Source organism: Pollachius pollachius, assembly GCF_949987615.1.
Source record: "Pollachius pollachius genome assembly, chromosome: 7".
Lineage (NCBI taxonomy): Eukaryota > Metazoa > Chordata > Actinopteri > Gadiformes > Gadidae > Pollachius > Pollachius pollachius.
This window is the reverse complement of record NC_136940.1, coordinates 5477540-5497909: the sequence shown is the minus strand read 5'-3', so window position 1 is coordinate 5497909 and position 20370 is coordinate 5477540. Positions and strand designations below refer to the sequence as shown.

The window sequence follows — 20370 nt, the reverse complement described above, 5'->3', positions numbered from 1 at the left end:
TGCATGGAGTACCGCATCACCAGAGGTTCCTCGTCGTTGTCTACGACCTCCACTCTAAGTGGTCAGAGGTAGCGCCTGTGGGCTCGGTCACAGCCAAGGTGTTGGTTGACATTCTCGACTCTCTGTTCGCGCGGTGGGGCCTGCCCGAGAGGATCACGACCGACAATGGTCCCCAGATGGTCTCCCACGAACTGTCCTCTTATCTGGAGGGGAAAGGAATACGCCACATTCGCACAGCATTCTACAACCCGGCTGCGAATGGGGGGGTGGAACGGCTGAACCAGTCACTGAAAAATGGCATCAGGGCCCATCTGGCACAAGGGTGCACACTCACCACCAGCCTCCTCCAAACGCTGCTGCATTACCGGGCCACCCGACACGCCACCACAGGAGTCTCCCCAGCCTCCCTTATGCTGGGGCGGGAGCTCCAGCTGCCTCTGGATAGGCTCCGCCCTACAGCAGTTTGGGCCCCAGCCCGCCCGGTTCGAGCCGCCGTCGACACACGCCAGCGTCGGATGAAGGACCGTTTCGACAGGGCCCGACGTGCTAAGCCACCTGCCATCGCTGTTTTGGACTGGGTCAGGATTCGTCGACCTCATCGGGACAACAAGCTCCAGTAATTTTGGTCGGACCCGGTCCAGGTCAGCCAACAGCTTGGCCCGGCTACATTCAGGCTCGCCGACGGCACACGCTGGCATGCTAACCGCCTGGGCAAGGTACACGCCCCCCCGAGCCCACACCTGGTGGTGCCCGCTGCTAGAGTTCTGCCGGCTGCATGGTTAGAGGCTGCACCAATCCCAGCTCCTCCGGCCCAGCCCGACGGGCCAGTGGTTGTTGCTGCACCTGAACCCCGTCCAGCTCGGGCACGCGGCAGGCCCCAGCACCTGCGTGACTTTGTGACTGAGTATCACTCCTAGTTCTGTGAGGGGGGGGGAATTGTTACATCTGGCACTGCTGCGTCAGTGCAATGTGTTTTACGGTAACGTGCGATTCACGTGACCGTACCTGTTTTCCGCTAGTTGCGTTTTGGTGAATAAACGGAGAGCACGCTCCAAGTAAGCTCTGGCTTCAGTCTCCGTTATTCAAACATAACATAAACAACATAAAACCGCAAACAAATATTGATTTATTCCCAAATAATTATTGCAATTTCACCACAATTTGTGGAATGGGATGGAAATCAAAACAATATAAACCATTGCTATTTCTCTACTCATTTCACCACAGATTTTGACATTTACCAATAACAGCAATAACATTTGAGGGGTAAAAAATTAATATAATGATCTTTATTGTCAATATACTCAGGTAAACTGAAATTCCACATGGCTTTTCTCAATGTAGTGAAACATCTAAGACAGAAAGTCGATACATTTCGATTATCCATATTAAACAATGATATAAGAGATAGAAAATAATTGCAGTACTAGTACCATGGACCTATTAAAGAAGACTAGTACATGAGAACCCCTACAGGATGCTGCAAGGTCACTTCTGCTAAAAATTACCGACTACATTACCTCGTATGAATTAGTTTGAAATGTATTTGTAAAAGCAAATGACGACACCACGCAAAGTGGCTCTTATTTTGAAACAGGAAACGTGGAAACAACGTCGCCATGGAAACATGTAAACCCTGCCGGTGATTAACAGTTAGCTTAGCTAACTTGAATAGCAGCAGGTTGACGAGCGATGGCAGGACACGACACAGGCGGAAATACATACCATTTGCGACCGAATTATCAACACAAGTGAGTCGATGAAGTGGATCAACCAACTGGCGAGATATTAATCTCTTTGCTTATTGTGACGAGTAAACTAATCAGCTTAGCACCTAACTATCCGCTGTTCTACGTCTCACCAAATACTCTCTTGCCGAGCGTCTGTCTAAGGATGAAGCAGCTCTTGTGTTAAAACAACAACAATAAGCACATCTGCGCTTCAGTCTTGTTGCGTTACTAACTAAATCACCCAATGCAGGTTTAAGCCAGTCATTGTGAAGGCGTGTATTCGTGAGATCCTGCGGGAGCAGTTGTCCGGAGTGCAGTATGAGCCAGAGGAGGTGCCTGCCCTGTCCCGCGCTCTGGCGGAGAGCATCAAGAACAAACTAAAAGGTAAACGCGCCCTCTTATCATTGTGTTACATTATGTTATCTCTATCTTTGTGTCTCTGTGTGTGTGTCTCTCTCTCTGTCTCCCTCCCTCTCCCTCGCTCTATCTGTCTCTGTCTTTGACACACACACACACACACACACACACACACACACACCCTATTATTGCAGCATTTGCATCCAGGTAAACCTTTTGGTATCTTCCTCAACAGGTGCTGGGTTTGAACGATATAAGTTTGTGGTGCAGGTTGTGATTGGGGAACAGCGAGGAGAGGGAGTGAAGTAGGTGAAATCAAAAAATGCTTAACGCTTGTTTGGAGCAGTGATTAAGTATATTTGAATGTACTAAAAAGGATCATGGTATTCGTACGGGTATGAGGTTATTCGAACATGCAGCCATGTTCAAATAACCTATCATCCTCCTTTTGTTGAAATGTAGAGGTATTGTATATCCGTCTCTGAATTACCTTTTTATGCATTCCACCAGAATGGCTTCGAGGTGCTTCTGGGATGCAGACACGGATAGTTATGCCGAGGATTTGTTCATGAATGTAAGCTCTTTCTATTCATTCTCTGGTTGCTTGCGGTCTGGTCCAAATGAACCCCACGCATGATGGTGGGGACCTACTCATCTTGTCACTGTTTTCCTCTGCAGGAGAGTCTGTTCTGTGTGGCGGCGGCTTTTGGATGTTATCATTACTGAGAAGAATCTCTGAGACCCACAAGACCCTTCATCCACGTAGCCAGACCCCCTGAAACCTGCTGAAACCTCCTCTTATGCATGCTTTGTGTGCTTGTATTTCTTATGGTTTCTACTTCAGATTGGAGAGCGAGCAGTGGCACCAGAAAGAGAAAACATGACCTTTTTTTTTTACATTAACGTTTTCTGTTCAAATGATACATTTAAATGTAACTAGTTTCTAAGAATTCTTGTAAACATATTTCTGATTATGTTTTTTTGTGATTAATGTGCCTAATAATCAACACATGACCCTCCTAATAGGCAGTTCCTTATTTTCTTGGCATCAGATTCAATTTTATTTATAATTGTTTTGAATACATTTATAATGGGACATATTGGGTTTTTATTGTGAAATTTCAAGTGCAACCAAGGAGTCTCTCCCAACTACCTGTAACATGAAAAGAAGATAGCAATTCATAAAAGCTTGGACCAGACTTCACTGACATGGGTCAATATCCAGCTAGCTCTCCTGAGAGGTGTACAAATTCCTATCACATCAGCCACCACATGTCTGGCATATACTGTATTACAAGGAGGAGACACCAATTATATTTCACAAACAGCCAAACTATTATTTTGGAATATTTTCAAAATAACAAGCTCTGATGTGTTGAAAGACGATAATGGCTTTGACTTTGTGTGTTTGTGGAATTAAGTTTCCATTGGATTAAAGACAAGGTCAACTAATATGTTCAAGAGGCTTGGTAATTAGCAGCTGGAGTGCCACTACCATTCATTAAATTTGATGATCCTCCAATTAGAAAATCATGTGCTCATGTGCACACTTTTGGTTCAAGTGCTCCCTTGAACCACTTTGCCAAAGGGTTTGTGTCTTAATTAGCCTGAATTTTCTGAAACACACGCACACACAGACACACACTCAATAGATAAGTCTTCCAATAAACAAGACAAACTTAACTTAAAAAGGGTGCAAATAGCATACATTTATTACACATAACCCTTTATAAATCTGTTTTACAATCTATTTAGAATAATATGGATGATTATGGATGGAATGCTGGAAATATTTGGCTAGCCTTGGATTGAACCCAATTCACACATGCTGCTTCTGTGTTCCTCATCTTGAACCTCCTTTTCTGCTGGGTTGGGGGTCACATGCAAGGGTAAGATGCATCTCAGGACCTAATAATTTGGAGGGGACAGTGCGGGAAGGGTGCATCTCAGAACTTGATACTGTGAATGGAACTGGGAGAGAAGGGTGCATCTGATAATGTGGATCGAACATTGCAGTTTAAATAAAACATTGATTTTCGACCCATTTTACCCAGACGACACAGGCAGACGGTAGGTCTATATCACGCCATAGCGCTAGGTGGCAGTCATGTAATAGATCCAGAAGATGGTACAGAAGAACAGTTGTGCCCTTCACAACAGCAATCATGGCCACTGCTACGAAAATTGTCCAGAAGTTGCGGAATTTATTATCAGGGGTAAGCTACCATTTAAATTAGATCGTATTCAAACAAAGCAATGCTGATAAATCTGTTTTTACTGCCGATAAACCACTAGATTCACAAAGGCTACCAGAGACTCGTAAACAGGCCTGTGTGGCCTAGCATATAGCGCCAGAAAATGACATACATAGGTTATAACTCATTTTACAGTCTGTGTGTAGTGTAATATAATACATGAATCTAGTTAATCTGTTAATTAATGTCCTACAGCATGACCTGCAAGCTAAACTCCAGCTGCGTTATGGCGAAATAGCAAAGAGGTAAGACTTGGTATCCCTTTTTACATTATATTGACCTCTTGCATTCATTCCACATGTACTTGAAATCATGCCTTATCTTTGTCATTGTATTGTTTCTGGTTGAACTGTTTGAACCGTCATTTTTATTTACTTTTGTGGTAAATGTTTTGACCGATGATCCTCTCCAATCTATGTGTATAAAATCGGCCTAGTTACACCCGCTACAACACAATACGTGTATGTCTCTTGATGTGTGCAGGACCCAGCCTCCCGCCAAGCTCCCAGTCGGCCCCAGCCACCAGTTTGCCGGCAACTACTACCACACCAGGGATGGACGCAGGGAATCTGTTCCTGCCACAGTAATCATGTCGGCACAGAAGGCCCTCACTGCTGGAAGGTAACAACCAGAGATCTCCCTCACAAGCCAGGTTTTAGACCAACATTTTTTTACCAGCATGGCTGAAATGTTACTAGCCATTTAGTCAAGATTTATATCCAGCCCTTCTCACATCCCATAATCAGACCCCCTCAACACCCTTCCTAACTAAGACTTGCGCTGACGTATTGATTATGTGAAATGGAGGAACAGGTTCTATTAACTTGATTACTCCAGTGGTAGCATACTTAACCTCAGCTCAGCCCTCAAAGTGAATTCAGATACAGGTCATAAAGGAAAATGTTGGTGATTAGGCATCTTACGCAAAGATAAATACAGGTAGGCTTTCCGACATTGGGGATCGAACACCACATAATTATCCTGTCCCCCTGACACTTACAACCAAGGATGTACTGAAGGAATTGCAAGAAAGCTAAGCCCTTTCGCACATTCATCTGGTCCGCCTTATGAAACATTCCAACGTTGTACATTGGTTTATATATATCTCACCTGCATGTGTTTACGCTGCAAAGCCAGTTAGGAATGACCACCATACTTTGACCATAATGATGAACCTTGACATTAATGCCTTGCTTTGTGTAGTGCGGTAGAAGGCATTGCTTTTCGCTACGTAAAGAAGTATACCACTGCCAGGATGTTGTATGCACCCTCTTTATTGTAAGACCCGTGTGATAAAAGCATCCTCTACATGCCATGCTACAGAGGCCTTGTATACTATAAAATAAGTTTCCTCTGAATTTTTCTCATCACTTCCTTCTTTTCTAATTCATCTGTGGCATCTCCTCAAGCCAAGTTCCTGACGTTCCTGCAAAGCGGGCCGTCACCCCTGGCAACGTCCCGAGGGAGCTGACGCTGTCCAAAGATGAGCCTTACCTCTAAATTCATCACAATCCTCCACTACACGCACCACCAGGGGGCGTCTGAACGTCACAGGTGGACCGTAATGGAAACCGCAGCATCCTGTTTTGAATTCTGTATTATAGAAAATGTTAATAAAGAATCTTATGTCAATCGCTGCCCCTCTTTGAATCCTGTGCTGTTCATTGTGAAATATTTGTTTTCCGTTTGTGATTATGCTTTCTTAGAAGAAATGTATACTCAATCCATTACTTAATCAATTATATTTGAAAGTTAAAAAATGTTTAACATATTAAGACAAATCTGTTCTGAAATACTCTGGTATCTAACGTGTGCCTGTGTGTGATCATAAACTATACAGATTGGTTAAAAGGGTGCATTTCCCCCAGGGGAACAACCAAATATATTAATCTACACAGTTGCTGTGATAGCATCTGTTGCAAACTAAATCCGGTAATATAATTGCGATTCAGACCGAAAAGGTGAAATACTTTTCAACAGTACAGTTAGGCCTGCCATCCATGGATGTACGAGACCCTCCCGCCTTGCAAATCTGCGTAAGAAACGCTTCTTAACATAAGTTATGTGTGGGTTTATATCCGAGGGGTGACATCCGGTAAGAGTGATGTTATGTATTATGATTTAAAATCCCCGCCCCCAGTTTTATGTGCATTTGTAGTCCAGATTGACATGTTGCTTGACGTCATCCTCATGCGCCGCAACAGCATCCAAATGTGGAGGACGTCAAGCATGGGACACCTTCATGGAAAATTTATCCTTGTTCATATATTAACTTACTATGTCATTTCAGGTGAGGTGATGCAATCTTTTTTTTTGACGTGCGTATATTTTAAGAACTCATTTCTGGTGATAGCGCTTGCATAGCGCTCTTAATAAGCGCATGCCCCATACTTGCACAGGCAAGTAGATGTTTGCTTGACTGTTGTTTCCTAAGGCTGTTTCTACCCAAGCTGTACCCAGAAGTCACGATTGTGCTTAACGTTTTTTTGTCCCGGTTAAGTCGCTCGAAACGACATAAGGTGCCCAGCGCCCTACAATTGTAACATGAGCTTGGCATGATGGCATGGCCATAAAATATGAATGACCTGTGCTGCTTTGTTGCGGTTGGTTTCTCTGTGCTCAATGGTCACCCTGTAAACCAGGAAAGGTCATCGCAAGCCTTTTCTCAGTTTTTGATCGTAATAATGCATTGTGACTATAATGATGTTGCATCAATGAATGAATGAATGAATGTACTGATAAGTGATACATCTTTAATCGAAGGAATCAGTAAAACTGTACTTTTTGCGACTGCAGATGTCTTAAAGCTCTCGTTTATTTGTAAGTTACAGCTAATCTCCGGCCACAAGCCGTTACTCATTTTCTTTATGTTTTGATTGGTTAACTGATTCAGCCGAAAAGGCGTGTCCGGGCTTCTCCTGTGTAGGGGGCGGTTGTGTGTCCAACGCCTCGCTCTGTGACGGCTCTCCGGACTGTCCCGACGGCTCCGATGAGTCGCAGCACAATTGTGGTAAGAAGACGAATCAACAATTAGGACCACCCCAAAAGCTAGAACACTGACATTGGCCGGGTTGCTAGTTCAATTCCCCCCCCCCCCCCCCCTCATGATACTGCTGATGTGCAGACAGCAGCTTTGCATTGTACACCTGAGATTCATAAAGGTGTATGAATGGGCAGGGCTGTGCAACTAAGTGAGCATCATGAATTTGTGCTTTCAGTGACTGCAGTGGCCAAAAACATGCTTTTCTGATTCAAGTCAAGTTTTGGCTTTAAGAAAATCCTTCACTATCTATATCTTCAAATTAAAGAGATGCTAATTTGGTCCACCAGTGCAGTTAACGATCAATTAATAAGTGATACTGTTATTGTAATAATGTAACAGTATAACAACTCTTATTGCTGTTTGTATCCCTGCTTGGTATTTAAGCTTTTCCACAGTGTTGGATTCAGAGTAGATTAGCTGACTGTATTTAGGTCACTTCTTACATAATTCCAGAAGAATTTAGCTTAATTCGTCTGTTATGTTCTTCAACAAACTTCCCCATAGGAAACTTTTGGATAGAGCACTTGAAACCCCAGCTGAGACACATTTTACTGTTGTACAAGCTAGTATGCTGTTATTCTGTAATCTTACACCAGTCATTTCCCACAGGAGGCTTACCATGCTGTCTCTGCAGCAGTGTTATGTCAATGTTTAACTGTTTGGCTGCAGGTGTTTTTACTATGTGAATTCAACTTTCATTGCAGTTTATGTATAACAGTCTCTAGTCCGCAGTCATGTTTACTGCTTTGACTGTTGCTCTTCAGAATTGTTCACTGTATCTCTGCAGTACATTCACCATGTGACTATATCCACGGTGTTGTGTTGATTGCAACTCTAGTACTCTAACTCTATTGATCAGTGTATAACGGTTTCTCAACAGGAATGTTCCCCGTATTGTCTAACTGCAGAAGGGTTCACTTTAGAACTGTGTCGCTGCAGTGTGTATTCACCATGTAACTACATCCACAGTGCTGTGTTAAGTGCAACACTAGTATTGATCAGTGTATAACGGTTTCTGTGCAGGACTGACGGTCTAACTGCAGAAGTGTTCATTGTTTAACTGTATACCTACAGCAGTATTCACTGCCGTTCAGTCTTAAGTAAATCAGTATGTAACCTATCCCCGCCGTGGCGTTCACTGTGTCACCCTCTCCGGCAGGAGGGCGTCGTTGTCGAGGCGACGAGTTTGCGTGCGGCAGCGGCGGTCGCTGCGTCTCCCTGCGCTACCGCTGCGACGGCGCCGACCACTGCGGCGACGGCAGCGACGAGACCTCCTGCCTCAACTGCACCTCGGACGCCTTCCACTGCCCTCCGTCGGGGGCCTGCCTGCCCCGCACCAAGCTGTGCGACGGACGGACTGACTGCCCGGACGGACGGGATGAGGGCGGCGTCTTGTGTCATGCCCCGCCCCTCTCTTCGTCTTCTTCTTCTTCTTCTTCTTCTTCTTCCCCTGCCATCGCTTCGTGCGGCTCCTCAGAGTACGGATGCAGCGACGGTTCGTGTGTGCCGTTGTCGTGGCGATGCGACCACTCCCCGGACTGCTCAGACGGCGCCGACGAACGGGACTGCGGTGAGTTGAGCGCGGGTCCCGGTTGTGTGTTGGTGGTCAGGGCGTTGAAGACCTGAAGGCCATGGGTGCAATCCCAGACATGTCTAGCCCACAATAGAATAGTTGTTTGAAAGATCTTTGCCTCCATCAAGTGGTGACTTAACGAATGTGCAGGAGGGAAAAACAAATGGCCATACAATTAATTTCAGAAACATCAACCGAGGCATAAACTTAGCTAAGGACCCTCTTCAGCTGAATTTAAACTAATAGTATATCTGTAATATATAGTCATAGATTCAACAAGGTCATGGCATTCGGTGATGGTTCACCTTCCTCAATGTAATGCGCTTTCAGTAAAAGCAACCTGATGGATTTGAAAACCACCTAAATATGAATCATGCGTACAGCTAAAACTGTTTTAAACGTTTTAAAATAATAAAAGTAAGTGTAGCAACCAATAATGTTATAACGGCCAATGACGTAATAACTGCCAATAACGTAATAATTTAAATGTAATAAAGCCAATAACGAAATAAATTGCCAATAATGTAATAAAGTTGTTGAGACAATACCGTAATAACTTTTTGCCAATAATGTAATAATGTATTACGTTATTGGATGGTTATTACTTTATTGGCCTTTGAAAATGTAATAACTGAGCCAATAATGTAATAAGGTAACTGAGGTATCAATTTATTTTATTTTCAATTTCTGGTGAGAAAGTGTCACACTTAGCCTTAATATTGCATATAGCAACACATGTTTAAATATCTGGTCAATTTGGATTTATATGTAACTCTTAGGATTCTGTTATAGTACTGTGTATCCAACTCCGTGACCACGCAGACGCTTCGACGGAGTCGTTAGCCTTTCGTAGTTCTGCGTTGCAGTTTTCAGTATGGTACTGCAATTCACCCCTGGGACGCTAGGGGCTGCGGGAATGAGACGTTAGCTGCAAAACCCACAATCTAATACTCTAAAAAAATACGAGAGGTCGAGAAGGACTTTGAAAGATTAAGGCTTTATTACCACTTTACGACTTACCATAAAGTCTTAAAGAAACCTGAGTTTGTTTGCAAAGAACTCGAGCAGAGTCCCGACGCATCGAGTTATATCCCCATTGTGTGGCTCCTCCCAACATATCCTTGGCCAATCACAGCGCTCTAACCTACGGGCATTCCCGTTGTCATTAGCATACTTACCTTCCACTAGGGATGGGCGATATGGCCTAAAATCCATATTGCGATATACATTGCAGCCTCTTGCGATAACGATATATATCACGATATAAAAATCATAAAATACACAGGTTACATAGACCCTAAGGAAAGCCAAACTGCTAAATGTATTTTTAAAAAAGAGAAATATAGTATGTCGTTTTGAGAAATTAATTGTGCAACACTGTAATCATTCAACATAATGTTGCAGATAAATAAACTTCAAGTACATTAGCTGCAGAGACTTTAACAAAGAAAAAGCGTCAAGTATTGGGTTTCTTTCCTTTAGTGCAAACCATTCTAAAAGGCACTACACTTATGCTGTGTTCCAATATCCATACTATCCGTACTTACTAGCCTTAGTTTGAGTAAGTAGGGCGGTTCCAATTCAGATCGGGAGAAATTAAGTGTACTGAAAGGACCCGGATGGTGTACAAAAAACGGTCAAATCGCGAAGTGTGGATCGATGTACACTTTTCGTACTCAACGGCAGCCATCTTAGCTACGTAGCGGAAGAGGGCGGAGCCAGGCTGAGCCAAAGTCGGCGCATTTTCCACATAGCCTGCATTAATAGTCATTTTGTAGTTTTTATAGCTTTTATAGGTTTTTATAGCTGCTAGGCGAAAAGAGTTCACGTTCAAAGCGGGATGTTTTTTGCGGCGGAGGAGCCGCGGCGGCAGTCGTGATCGTAATTTCCGGTTAGTGCACCACGGAGTATTCGATTTGGAACAACACTGAGATCTGAAAATTAGCGCACTAAGTGAGTAAGGATAGTGTACTACGTTTAAGTGTACTCATGGAAGTATTGATATTGGAACACGGGTGTCTTTTTAGATAAGGAACAGACACTGTACTGACAGGGATGGGCATGATTAATTAATGATCGATCATTGATTGTAAAGAATTTTGTCGATCACTTGATATTTTTTATCGATCAAAAGGAGGTTGTGTTCCAGGCCAGCGCACAGGCCTGCTGTGTGCTGGCCTGTGCTCACACTAGGCAATCTCAACTGGGCATGAGTACGGTTGCCTCTTGTACATGTCATCACGTCGTAATACGTCACCACCAAGCGTCCGCTGCTTAGTAGAACAACACAGAGAACACAGTTCTCTGGTGGTTTGGTGGTTTGTTTGTGGTTTATTGGGCTTCATTCTGTTGTAAATGCGACGGCTCCGCGGTTCCAGTGGGGGGGGGGGGGGGGGCAGTTAACTTCTAACTTGAGAGAAAGTGAAATACGAGAGCTGCTGATCATGTGAGAGTTGATGCAGTCGTATTAAACAAAGATGTTGAAAGATGGTGTGATCTACGAGAGAGACGCAGAGGAACTGTCCTTACGAGGCTTTCGTCGGGATAAAAAAACAAGTGGTCAGCAAAATAAAGAATATGTCGGCGTTTTCACACTTGTAAATAGTTAGTCGCGTTTGTAGCCTACACTCAGACGTGAACTTATTCTTGCATGCGGGTGTCTTCATTCATTCATAAAAAAAATAAAAACATTCGGGAGTGTGCAAATTATTCTAATGAGGTCTAGACTCTGCGCAGCCTCGCCTTCTCCAGTGAACCAAGAAAGCCTGCGCCGTGACGAACGGGGTACTTTTGATCAAAAACTCAACTTCACTATCGCACCAACGTGAACCGCTTGCCGTCATGTTTATTCTTTAATGGGAAAGAAGGGTCGCATGGACTATACGTCATCCACCTCAGGTTGCGTAGCCGCGCGTGTCGGCTCATTAGCATCTGTACCGTGGCCTGAGCACACCTCTCCCAAGTGTGCTCAGGGCACGGAATGGAAGTGGACTTGAGTAGGGTTGGCGTGCTGACACTAGCCAAACGATCTAGACTTGAGCACGGTACAGGTGTGAATCGGACTTGGGCACGGTACAGATGGCCTAGTGCAGGGGTCGGCAACCTGCGGCTCCGGAGCCGCATGCGGCTCTTTAGCCCCTCAGCCGTGGCTCCCTGCAGTTTTCTTAAAAAATAAAAAAAAAAAAAAAATAATAATATATTATATATATATTTTTATATATATCGTCAACTAAACGAGAGGTCGCAATGGATGCGCAATAGCGCTACCGTGAGGGGGGGAGTGAATGACAAAGCTTCGTTGATTTGCAGGTGGCTAATCCCAGTAGGAGTTAAATCTTTAACTGGCATCTGGCATCAGGAAGTAGCCTAGATGCTGCCATTGGCAGGAGGCGGGACATGCCAGTGAGCCGCCAATCAGCAGCATCCACCGTTGACAGCCAATTGCACGAACGAATACTGAGCGAGAAGGGTTTACAGCATTAAAGTTCGTAGTCAAAAAGTTATTTAGCTGTGTTGAATATTAAAGTTTCAGTACGTTATATTTTGATAATAAAGGTCCTTACAGTTTTTTCGTTACTTGACTATTGTATCGCTATGCTATGCTATGCTATCTATTCCTTGTTTACATTGCTGGCCATGACCGATCACGTAGAACGTCAACGGTTGACGCTGCTGACTGGCTACTGTAGTCTACTGTAGGCTACTGTAGGCTATCCCTGATGCCACATGACAGCTAAAGATTTAACCATGTAACTCCCTCTCTGACTAATATTGAGTAAACTTACCATGGATAAATCCAAGAAAAGAAAAGTGGCAGAGGAAAATCGAGATTTTAATTCAGCGTGGACGGATTCATTTGCTTTCAGTACTACTGATGCAGGCTTACCTATATGCTTGATATGTGGCGAGAAATTAGCCAATAACAAAAAATGTAATGTTGAAAGACATTTCCAGAACAAACACTCCGCATTTGCTGAAAAGTACCAAGCAGGAGATGAAAGGAAAAGAGCGATTTCGGAACTGCTGCGGAAATGTGAGCAGAGTAAAATTACTTTTAAGAAATGGATCAAGTCTCCAAATTCAACAACTGCTGCTAGTTTTGCGGCAGCTCAGGAGATCGTCAGGTGCGGAAAGCCATTCACAGATGGAGAATACTTGAAAGAGACATTCATTAAAATATCAGAACATCTATTCTCGGACTTTAAAAACAAAACTGAAATTGTTCAGAAAATTAAAGATATGCCTCTTTCTGCAAAAACCGTAAAGGACAGGACCATTAAGATGTCAGAAAACATCACCAGTCAACAAATTAACGACATAAATTCAGCTCCAGCATTCTCCATCGCCTGTGATGAGTCCAGTGATGTGAACGACATTGAACAACTAGCGCTGTTATGCAAATACGTGAACTCTGACGGGCCGCAGGAAGAAATTATTGAGTTGATACCGCTCAAAGGCCAAACACGGGGGGAGGACATTTGTGAGGCTGTGGTGAATTGTTTAAAAGCCAAAGGAATAAATACCACCAACATGGTGTCAGTGGCTACTGATGGGGCACCTAGTATGAGAGGAACACAGAAGGGGTTTATTACTTTACTTCAGAAGTCGCTGGGTTGAGAGCTGCTGACGTTTCACTGCATCCTGCACCAAGAAGCACTGTGCGCTCAAACATTTCCCCCCGAATGCAAAGAGGTGATGGACCTTGTCATTCAGATAGTCAACAAAATAATGGCAAAAGGGTTAAACCACCGACAGTTCTGTTCATTGTTAGATGAAGTCGACAGCGCATATTCGGATCTCCTGCTGCATAACAAAGTCCGGTGGCTGTCCAGGGGAGAAGTGCTTAAACGGTTTGCGGCTTGTCTGGAACAAGTGAAAACTTTCCTGGAAAGTAAGGGCCTCACCTATCCAGAACTGGAACACCCAGATTGGCTGGAAAAGCTGCACTTCATGGTGGATATGACAGGTCACCTTAACATGCTGAACAGAAGTCTCCAGGGAAAAGGAAGCACTGCCCTTCAGCTGCTGGAGTATGTTTTGGCGTTCGAGCGCAAGATGACTGTTTGCCAGAGATGTGGAGAAAGGTACGTTCTCTCACTTCCCCTCCCTGAGAGAGTTCAAAACGTCACACAACATCAATTGTGAGTACTTGCAGCACACGATCATTGCAATGCAAACTGCATTTGGACAAAGATTCAGTGAGTTCAGAAAGGAAAAAAGCACATTATCCTTCCCCGTCACACCCCTGGACATCGACCCGTCCATGCTGAACATGTCAGCATTCACTTTCGTGAGTCAACCCGATCTTGAAATTGAACTGGCTGACATAGCTGACAAAGAGGTATGGGTGTCCAAGTTCAAAAGTCTGACAGCTGATCTCGAAGACGTCGCCCGTCGGAAGGCTATTCTCGCTCGAGAACACAAATGGAGCGAAATAGAAAACCTTCCCAAACCCGACAAACTTGTGTTTGAGACATGGAATGCAATTCCCGAAACTTATCACAACATCAAGAAGTATGCCTTTGGAGTCCTGTCCATCTTTGGATCCACATACTTATGCGAGCAAATATTTTCTAACATGAACTATGTCAAATCAAAATATCGCTCACGCCTCACAGATGTCAGCCTGCAATCCTGGGTTAAGATGAAGGTCACGTCCTACAGCCCCGACATAGAAAAGCTCAGCAGTGATGTTCAGAAACAGAAATCACATTAAACAGGTGAGGACATTACAATTTAATAGGCTATTATTTTGCACCAAAAAATATATATTTTAGAAACTGAGCTGGTGTGTTATTTTGATTTTTGTTCAGATTCGATGGTTTATTGCTGTGGCCGAGGAAAAATCAAGAGGATGACAACAAACCTATGTTTACCTGTTTAGGTGTACTTTATGTTTAGACTTATTATAGCCTACTCGTTCTATATGTTTGATTTATTTCAAAGTTATTTCTCCTCTTCATAAGAGTTTGAGGTTTTCCTGTTAGAACAGCAATCAAATGTTCTTCAACAGCTTTCTCTTTGTTGTTTTATAATTTCATGAATGCAACGAACTATGTTCTTTATGTTTAGACTTATTATACTCGTTCTATATGTTTGATTTATTTCAAAGTTATTTCTCCTCTTCATAAGAGTTTGAGGTTTTCCTGTTAGAACAGCAATAAAATGTTCTTCAACAGCTTTCTCTTTGTTGTTTCATAATTTCATGAATGCAACGAACTATGTTTTTTTTTACAGAGTGTCACAGGGAGGGGGTGAATTAAAAAGTTTGCGGCTCCAAACATTTTTTTTTGCGGGAGATGGGCCAAAATGGCTCTTTTGATACAAAAGGTTGCCGACCCCTGGCCTAGTGTGAGTGCAAATGATATGAACACACGTCCCTCAGGATGTAGTCATTTGTTGACAGTCCCCTCAAAGAGTCCAGATAATATCAATACACATTTGGATTTATCATAACACTATTTACTCTTATATACTTATATACTTGAACCTTAATATCTAAGTGAGCTGAGAAATAGACTAATGTCATTGACTTCAGAGGGATAACTGTCTCAGTGGTCACCGGGCAGCCTAGGGCCTGCTCTTATTATTATATATTATATTATATTATACACTCTGATATCAAACACTTGGGTAAGACCTCAACAATTGTCTACCATACTAGCAGCCTATTGCTGAAAGGGTCAGGAGTCTGGAAACAGAGTAATCAATGATCAGCTGATTCAGTTGATGCCCATTGTCAAGACAACTGGTACAGATGTTGCCTTAGATTGGATTAACAAGATCATGGTTGTACTTGGTTTTAGGGCTGCCCCCGGCTCAGAATTTTCAGAGTCGAATCAGATCTGCCTTTTCAGTCCAGAGATTCGACTATTCGGCGCCGTGCGGGGCAGGTCTTTTGGAGGTTTAAAAAATGAGTTTTCTTTCTATTAACACTCTGTTTTGGTAGGCTATAGGCCTTTTTATATATGCTTGCGCGTTGCGCTCATAACGTTCTCACCTGAACAGTTTTCTGTCAATCAAACTCGTCGGAATTGTAGCCAACTTATTCCTGTCGGGTTTAAATTAGGCTCCTGCCCATAATGCGGTCCGATAATGAACATGGGGCTCATGTATAGGCTAGTGGATAATCCACTATATGAGCCCCGTGTTCACGATCTGATTGCATTATTTGAGCCCGACAGAATACACAGCGCTGTGTCGCCACACTGACTGCGCTCATAGAGAAAATTTAGCAATAATGTAAGGGGACAAATAGAATAGTGCCCTGAAATGTTTTAAAAGACAATCAGGGATTCCCACAGTGCATCCTATAGGCCTGTGCAGATTATTTTCATATCTTATTTAGCTTTTTGTAAGTGTAAATACATCCACCACAAATTGTTTTGACAATATGCAAAAAATAATTCAATGAATTAAATTCAACAGAATCAATCAATTCGTCCAGATGGGCGAAAACAATCTTTTCCCCTCCGTTTTCCTTTGATGCGTTTCAGGAACATCTCCGTTAAGACGGACTCATTGCGAAAACGCATCGAACTGTAGAAACGCTGTAGTAAATATTCAAGGCGCTGGTTCTCCACAAAAAAAAGTGGAACGCATCAAGCCTGCGCACATACAGCCTGCGCGTTGTATACAAACACTTGGAGATTCAACCTTTTAAATCGAGCAGAAATCCTTTTTAATGTACAGTTAGTAATTCAATTTATCTGCTGTATTTAAAGATACAAATAAAAAATAAAAATTCAACGCAACTCTGACGTCGCCCGGCTGGTGGGGGGGCAATGACGTCATCGTTTGCGTTTCAGGCGTCCACACGAATCCTAACACGAAACCGCATGGGTCCTGATAGATTTGAAACCACCCTGGGACATGGTTTCAGAAAAGTGCGATTTCGTCCAGACGGATCCACCGAAACGCACAAGACTTATGCGGTTTCACCAAAAAATCATCTATGTGGACGGGGCACTAGTCAAGTCTCTCAGCAGGGACACACACACACACACACACACACACACACACACACACACACACACACACACACACACACACACACACACACACACACACACACACACACACACACACACACACACACACACACACACACACACACACAACATTAGGTCTTGTTTACTCTCAGAACCTGCAGCTCCCAGTAGCTGTGGTCTTGGACAAGTTGAGCAAGTTGTTCAATGTATTTTCATACGTTATTCTACGATATACTATACACATGTATAATTGTGCGTAACAATGCAACTGTTTCCAATGTTTCCCGATCAAATTCAGTGGTCAGATTATAGAGCAGCGGTCTTCAATGAGTTTAGCTAGGGGTCCGTTTAAAGATCAAAAACATGCTGGGGGCCACAATAGTAATGATAATAAAGAGTCTAAATTAATATATTTAGTATTGTTGTAATTGTAATTATTAATTAGCAATGGCTCGTTTTATATTGATCTTATGTCGTGTTTAACTGCAAACTAGTGGAGGAAATGAGAGCTCCTAAAATGTAATAACTGTAGATATTACAAAAGCCTCTGTAGAACGTTTTGGACTTGAGTGTCGACGCACCACAAGAGTCCTGCAGAGCCACACTGCATCCAACGTCTGCCTGTCTGTCCCTCTCTATCATAAGATATGTATTTTGTCCTTCTATGTTAATGTTTGTAGATAGCGACTAAAGAAAGTGGCGGAAAGAGAATATACAGCATATGCAAGAGTACTCACCAATACTTACCCTTCATGCAGTTGTCCAAGCAATCAAATGTCGCTCGGCAGATCAGGCTGGCCCCAAGGCTGTTTCGGCCGATTCAAGAATCCCAGAGTAAAAGTAAAGCTTAGTTTATGATACTGCTTAAAGTGCTCTCCGTAGCCACTCAGAACGATGGAGACCGTGGGGCTGTCATTGGTCAGCTAACGTCTTATTCCCGCAGCCCCTAGCGTCCCAGCTGTGAATTGCAATACCATACTGAAAAGTGCAACGCAGAACTACGAAAGGCTCACGACTCCGTCGCAGCGTATGCGTGGTCACGGAGTTGGAATCACAGAGTACTATTACGGAACCCGTAATACATATAAATCCAAATTGACCAGATATTTAAGCATGTGTTGCAAGATGCAATATTAAGGCTAAATGTGAGTTTTTTCCAGAAATGTAAAATAAAATAAAGTGATACCTCAGTTATTACATTATTGGCTCAGTTACAACATTTTCAAAGGATTTTTTAATACAAGGCCAATAACGTAATAACCAGCCAATAACGTAATATGTTATAACATTATTGGCAAAAAGTAATAACGTTATTGGCTCAACAATTGTATTACATTATTGGCAATTTATTACGTTATTGGCTTTATTACATTTAAATAATTACGTTATTGGCAGTTATAACGTTATTTGCCGTTATTACGTTATTGGTTGCTACAGTAAGGGCAATCCCAACTAAAAGCAGCAGCTGACAAAGTCGTTTTACATCTTTTATATTTTATTATATTTACCTATTTGTTGAATTTAAACAGGGAATTTTTTTAAAGGCTAGCAAGCATCCTTTTATATTGTGTTGTGTAGACCATGAATGTTTGTTGACTACCAAGCGTCTGATATTATTGAAACTCAACATAATACAATTTAGCTGATTTCAAACATCAGTCGTTCCAAACATGACCTATTACTAGCTGCACAACCTTTCTATTCAGCGACACACACACACACAATCTCTTGGTGTCCCCGTCTCTCTCTCTTACTATAAACCCAAAAGGTAATACCCTTGGAGCAGGCTACATGTATTCAAATGCAATTGTGCCAACGCAGACCATCTTTCAATGTCACTGGCTGTTATGAATGCCGGATCGGGTTGTCAATGTCTTACCCTGAGCAGTCTGGGAACTAGATGAATCTGCAAGCTCATGTTTTTTGCTCTTGCATATGCCCCCCCTCCCCCAAGCAGACCCTGAACAACCCTGTATCTAAATATAAGGTAGTGCTATAGATTTTAATCTTATTAGATTCTAATATGGGCCGTGTTTAGTACAATTACTAAAGGACGCCCTACGGGAGAAATGTGGCATTTTCATAAACAACCAAGATGGCCTCTGCTGATGTCAGACTAGTCCCCTTGCTCTAATTAATTTTACGTCTATCCAATTGGGTCCCGAAACATTATGGTCTTCGCCCGTTGAAAATGCCCTTTGGAAATCAGACGAAGTGAGAGGTTCCAGACTAATACACATTTGCATAGTGGTCTGGCGATGTCAGGCTACCGTGCAGTGGGACATGGTCGAAAGCTTGCGATGTGTCCCACCTGATGCGCCACGACATCCTGACATTGAGTATAGCACGACAATGATCTGTTAGACGTTGAGCCCTCCTCCCTGATCCCAGGTGAACCCGATGTCTCCACGTCAGGACTGAATGTCTTGTGTTGTGTGCCCGGACAATAGCTGAAGATGTGGCAAGATTTTTGGAGGCAGTAATCGCTTTATTTGACAGCGTGAAGTGCAAAAATGTTGCTAGGTCAAAATATAGTTTGACCTGTTGTCCAGGTGATGGCGTTAGAGCTTCTGACACTCATTTCACCTGTATCATCTAGCACATTGGTTCTCAAAGTGCGGCCCGCGGGCCAATGGCGGCCCGCAGAAACATTTCTGGCGGCCCCAATTACATAGAGATGTAAGTTAAAAACATGAAATAAAATTTAAAAATTAATTGATTTTTAAATATATAAATATATATATAAAAATATAAATATATATTTTTTATTATAACTTTTTATTATATCAATATTAATTTAAACAAAAATAAATAAATATAAAGAGAAAAGTCGACTCTCTCTAGCTTTCAATTAAATCCTGTTAGATTTTTTAGTTTTAATCCGACTGTACATTATTATTTTGAAAGGATGAACCTCAGTTTCGTGATTTAGACCTCACATGACCTCACTCCCAGAGTGCAATGTTTTTTTTCACCACTGGGCTGCTGACAGCGTTTCCCGCCTCAGTCACTCTGCTGCAGCCTCAGGGAAGACTCAGTGACTGCAGCTGTGATAACTGGATGTACGCTTACTTTGCCGTACCTCACAGGTCGGATAAAGTCATGTGCCTGATCTGCAAGCAGGTTAATGCAATGCTGAAGGACTTCAACATAAAACGCCATTATGATACCAATCATAAAACCTACAACAAGTGTACCAGCAGCGGTAAGCTTGAACAACTTAAAAGAGGTTGCGCTGCACAGCAGTCAGTTTTCACAAATCTAACCAAATCCGGTGAAGCTGGGACACAGGCTAGCTACGTTGTAGCTCAAGAAATAGCCCGCCGGAGCAAGGCCTTCAGTGACGGAGAATTTGTGCGAGACTGCATTTTGAAAGTGGCCGACATTGTATGTGTGTGACAAGTTTGTCGAATGACACAGT

At 42.9% G+C, this 20370-nt stretch overlaps 3 protein-coding genes across 5 annotated transcripts in view; all 3 read left to right on the top strand.

Annotated features, from left to right (window-relative positions):
• The first annotated feature begins 1640 nt into the window (after window positions 1-1640).
• Window positions 1641-3405, top strand: dynlt2b (dynein light chain Tctex-type 2B). The gene is made up of 5 exons (XM_079740670.1): window positions 1641-1751; window positions 1981-2114; window positions 2323-2392; window positions 2598-2661; window positions 2766-3405. Exons 1-5 carry the CDS (start codon window positions 1693-1695, stop codon window positions 2811-2813), a joined length of 375 nt encoding a protein of 124 aa, XP_079596796.1. The 5' UTR covers window positions 1641-1692; the 3' UTR covers window positions 2814-3405.
• Window positions 3406-4228: 823 nt separating this feature from the next.
• On the top strand, window positions 4229-5970 carry ndufa7 (NADH:ubiquinone oxidoreductase subunit A7). Its single transcript, XM_079739409.1, has 4 exons — window positions 4229-4303; window positions 4538-4587; window positions 4826-4963; window positions 5752-5970. The coding sequence occupies exons 1-4, from the start codon at window positions 4253-4255 to the stop codon at window positions 5840-5842; spliced, it is 330 nt and encodes a 109-aa protein (XP_079595535.1). The 5' UTR covers window positions 4229-4252; the 3' UTR covers window positions 5843-5970.
• A 584-nt stretch (window positions 5971-6554) lies between these two features.
• The window catches only part of LOC307078261 (low-density lipoprotein receptor-like), a 36141-nt gene continuing 22325 nt past the window's right edge, over window positions 6555-20370 (top strand). For all 3 annotated transcript variants that reach the window (XM_079739995.1, XM_079739993.1, XM_079739994.1), the window contains exons 1-3: window positions 6555-6632; window positions 7236-7352; window positions 8545-8955. In XM_079739995.1, the coding sequence (XP_079596121.1) occupies window positions 6572-6632; window positions 7236-7352; window positions 8545-8955 (589 nt within the window). In that variant the 5' untranslated portion in view covers window positions 6555-6571. The remainder of the gene's footprint in view (window positions 6633-7235; window positions 7353-8544; window positions 8956-20370) is intronic.

What these genes read in the sequence shown, in the direction of transcription:
- dynlt2b (XM_079740670.1), top strand. Translation starts at nt 1,693, where the DNA reads ATGGCAGGACACGACACAGGCGGAAATACATACCATTTGCGACCGAAT. An exon ending in CAGCGAGGAGAGGGAGTGAA is followed by an intron (nt 2,393 to 2,597) that starts GTAGGTGAAATC and finishes GCATTCCACCAG; the next exon opens with AATGGCTTCGAGGTGCTTCT. An exon ending in CCGAGGATTTGTTCATGAAT is followed by an intron (nt 2,662 to 2,765) that starts GTAAGCTCTTTC and finishes TTTCCTCTGCAG; the next exon opens with GAGAGTCTGTTCTGTGTGGC.
- ndufa7 (XM_079739409.1), top strand. Translation starts at nt 4,253, where the DNA reads ATGGCCACTGCTACGAAAATTGTCCAGAAGTTGCGGAATTTATTATCA. An exon ending in TGCGGAATTTATTATCAGGG is followed by an intron (nt 4,304 to 4,537) that starts GTAAGCTACCAT and finishes AATGTCCTACAG; the next exon opens with CATGACCTGCAAGCTAAACT. An exon ending in TATGGCGAAATAGCAAAGAG is followed by an intron (nt 4,588 to 4,825) that starts GTAAGACTTGGT and finishes TGATGTGTGCAG; the next exon opens with GACCCAGCCTCCCGCCAAGC.